This window comes from Pygoscelis adeliae, unplaced genomic scaffold, assembly GCF_000699105.1.
Source record: "Pygoscelis adeliae isolate BGI_AS28 unplaced genomic scaffold, ASM69910v1 Scaffold197, whole genome shotgun sequence".
NCBI classification, from domain to species: domain Eukaryota; kingdom Metazoa; phylum Chordata; class Aves; order Sphenisciformes; family Spheniscidae; genus Pygoscelis; species Pygoscelis adeliae.
This window is the reverse complement of record NW_008825105.1, coordinates 1,426,365-1,429,901: the sequence shown is the minus strand read 5'-3', so window position 1 is coordinate 1,429,901 and position 3,537 is coordinate 1,426,365. Positions and strand designations below refer to the sequence as shown.

At 58.2% G+C, this 3,537-nt stretch overlaps 1 protein-coding gene across 5 annotated transcripts in view; it reads left to right on the top strand.

Annotated features, from left to right (window-relative positions):
* ATP2B4 (ATPase, Ca++ transporting, plasma membrane 4) overlaps positions 1-3,537 on the top strand; it is a 29,690-nt gene that overhangs the window by 4,961 nt on the left and 21,192 nt on the right. For all 5 annotated transcript variants that reach the window (XM_009327373.1, XM_009327372.1, XM_009327377.1 and 2 more), the window contains exons 2-5: positions 181-378; positions 1,321-1,578; positions 2,398-2,523; positions 2,686-2,811. In XM_009327373.1, the coding sequence (XP_009325648.1) occupies positions 181-378; positions 1,321-1,578; positions 2,398-2,523; positions 2,686-2,811 (708 nt within the window). The remainder of the gene's footprint in view (positions 1-180; positions 379-1,320; positions 1,579-2,397; positions 2,524-2,685; positions 2,812-3,537) is intronic.

Here is a 3,537-nt window from a genome sequence, read left to right as displayed (position 1 = left end):
GCTCTCTTGCTGCGGCTCCGGCAGCATCCTGCCCCACCGGTTGGATGTCCCCTGCCCCATGGGTGATGGGAGCAAAGCCCTGCCTTGGCTCCCCCCTGCCTGCACCTTACGGGGGTCCCAGCGGTGCTGGTGGGGGGCAGCGGTGGGGTTTGCCCTCATCCCCGTCTCTCCCCTCTCCAGGCCTGTCCGGGAACCCGACCGACCTGGAGAAGAGGCGGCAGGTCTTTGGCCAGAACTTCATTCCTCCCAAAAAGGCCAAGACGTTCATGCAGTTAGTGTGGGAGGCGCTCCAGGACGTCACGCTGATCATCTTGGAAATCGCAGCCATAATCTCCCTGGGCCTGTCCTTCTACCACCCTCCAGGCGGTGACAATGAACGTGAGTCCCTGGGGTCCCTGCGGCATGGTGGGGTGCTCGGTGGGGAACCCACGTGAGCTGCCATGCCCAGCCGTGCGGGAGCAGGGCTTTGGGACAGGGGCGGGGGAACCCCGCGTGGCCTGCCATGCCCAGCCGTGCGGGAGCAGGGCTTTGGGACAGGTGCTGTCTCTGGAAGGTCACCCCGTTGGTCCCTCCACCCTGGTGCAGATGGAGCAGGGAGCTACTTCTGCTCACCCTTTCGGTGGTGGCTTCTCCCCATCCTTGGCATGGTCCCATCCCTGTCTAGGGACCTGCACTGATGGATGTGTCTGGGCACAGCTGTCACCACGACGTGGCTCAGAGCTGCTCCTTGCTGCTCCCCCAAAAGATGCTCAGAGATCGAGGGGTCTGTTTAGTCAGGTGGCTTCCCAGGTCCCATGGGGCTTCTCTTTTGGTTTGGGGCATGGAGGGAAAAGGCTGTCTGTCCCCCGATACCTCCCCCCGATCAGTGAGTGCTCCTCCCAGCCGTGACACCCCATGTGTGGCTGAGTGACAGCGTTGGGTGATTTTCTCCTCCCCGGCCCTGGATCTCTGTATCGTTGGAGGAGTCGAGCAGGGGCAGGGATCCGGAGATGCAGGGAGACAGTGACTCACTCGAGGGTCACGCAGCGGAGGGAGGGCTGGGTGCTGCAACTGGAAATAGAAGCCAGTTGTCCTGGCTCTCTCAGCCCAACCTCTGCCAAAAATGAAAAGTGAAAAAAAGAGGGGAAAAAAAAAAAACAAAAAACAAACCCAAATGTCTCCAGGGACGTAAAAACCCTCTCCTGAGAGCAGGGGAAGCCCTTGGACCAGTTCAGGGAGGAGGAGGGAGGAGTAACTGTCTTCCAGGCTCTGCTCTGCACATGTTACTCAGAGGAAAGCGGGTGTCTCATTGTGCAAACGAGTTTTCTCCTCCGACTGCAGTGTGTGGTCAGTCGGCGGGCGGCGTGGAGGACGAGGGCGAATCGCAGGCCGGCTGGATCGAGGGGGCGGCTATCTTGTTTTCGGTGATCATCGTGGTGCTGGTGACCGCTTTCAATGACTGGAGCAAGGAGAAGCAATTCCGGGGCCTCCAGAGCCGCATCGAGCAGGAGCAGAAGTTCACAGTCATCCGCAAGGGGCAGGTGATTCAGATCCCGGTGGCCGAGATCGTGGTGGGAGACATCGCGCAGATCAAGTACGGTGAGTGGAGGCGGCGGTGCCTGGGGTCTGTCCTCGGGAGCCTTGGCGGTTCCTCCTCTCTGCTTTGCCGGCCCTCTTGCCTTGAGGGGAAGTGTGGCTCCTCCAGTTGTTCCGTTTTGCGGCGTGCCGTGGCCAGGAGCAGTGGCCAGCAAACAGCTCCACTGACCTTACTGCTTGCTGGCCTGGAGCTGGGCTGGCAGGGCTAAGCCAGGCTCTGCCCACAGCTTTGGGCCGCTTTAGCGACCTGCTGGTCTCAAAAATGATTCCTTTTTCACAACCGTGTCCTTGTTGGTGATCATCTCCTTAGCAAGGAGGAACATCATCCTAGCAAGGAGATGTAGCCCTTGGGCTAAACTAGGTCCTGCTCCTTGTTTACCAGGGGGTATGCTCATCCCATGCAACTCCTGTCAGGAGGGAGACTGGTCCAACATGGTGTTCATTTCCACTTAGGGCTTTTTCCTTTCTCGGCGGGTGGATGATGGGATCGTGTGACAGTTTGGATATATCAGGAGGCTTTGGGAAGGATGTGATGTTGATTCAGTAAAACCAGATGGGGGAAGCACTGTCTGATTGAGCAAACATCCTCACAACAAATGCTTTTGTACATCAGTGAAGATTTTTGAGCTATTGGATATCATCTTATAATACCCATCTGTCTTATAATACCCATCTGTTGCTTGTCCTCCCTCTAGATTTGGTCTGAGACTGAATTTTGAGTCCTTTTGGTGACACACGAAGCCTCCTCCTGGGTCGGGGCAGGCAGGGGTGAGCTGCGGCTGGCCAGTCTGGGACTCACCCTCCTCTTTGCTCCTCACCTAGGTGATCTCTTGCCAGCAGACGGGATCCTGATCCAGGGCAATGACCTGAAAATAGATGAGAGCTCACTGACTGGGGAGTCAGACCAAGTCAAGAAATCACTGGATAAAGACCCCATGCTGCTGTCAGGTGAGGATCCCGGGCGGGTCTCGCGTGGTCAGTGCAGGGCTAGGCTGGGTTTGTGCCACGATGGAGCGGTGACCGCTCCTGAGTCCTGTGTCCCGGTGTTGGGGAGGAGATGGGAATGGTGTGCCGGTGTCCTGTCTCACCGTGGCCTTCCCGCTGTGCCAGGTACCCACGTGATGGAGGGCTCTGGCAGGATGGTGGTGACTGCTGTGGGTATCAACTCCCAGACGGGAATCATCTTCACTCTCTTGGGTGCGGGAGAAGGAGATGAGGAAAAGAAGGTGAAGAAAGGTAAGAAGATCCACTGAAACTGCTTTTTCCCTCCTTTTGCCTTTCTCCCTTTCCTGGGAAGCATCCACCAGTGTGCAACAAGCTATGCCCACGTCCGTGGGACGCGGTTGTGTGTTAGTGCCCGTGACCCAGGCAGGTACGGTGAGATCTTGAGGCAGCGGGGGTGATCCCTCCCTGCTGCCCCTTCGCCCGCAGCACGGGGATCATGCTGCCTGAAGAAAGCCCCCCATGCACTCAGACCTCCGCTCACCAGCTCTTTCGGACACAGCTCCAACTCTCTCTTCTCCAGCCGGCTGCAGCCTGGAGTTGCAGGGTGGGGGGGTCGAGGCTCAGAGGGAAAAATGGCCGATAGTGATGCCCCATGGTGCCGTGGCATGGTGCTCATTGCCTGCCCCGTGGTGGGAAGGTGAGTCCTGGTTGTCCGCAAGATGTTAGTAGCCCACCCAACACCCTGAGGACTTTGCTGAAGATCTCTGCTGGCATCCCCTGAGCTCCCTGGGGAAGGAGGCGAGGTGCAGAGGATGGCAAGAGGGAGAGGAGGGGGTGTGTTCTGGGGGGTGGAGGGTAGGAGAGCAGCCAGGTGGGCTGAGGTGTTCCTGATCATGCTGGGACTCAAATGCTTTCCTGCCTCAGCTCTCACATCTTGCTGCTTATTCCCCTGCTCTGTGCCAGCTCTGATACCAGCTTTAAAGCCGATATCGGTGCAAGCCAGGCTTGGGAAGCTCC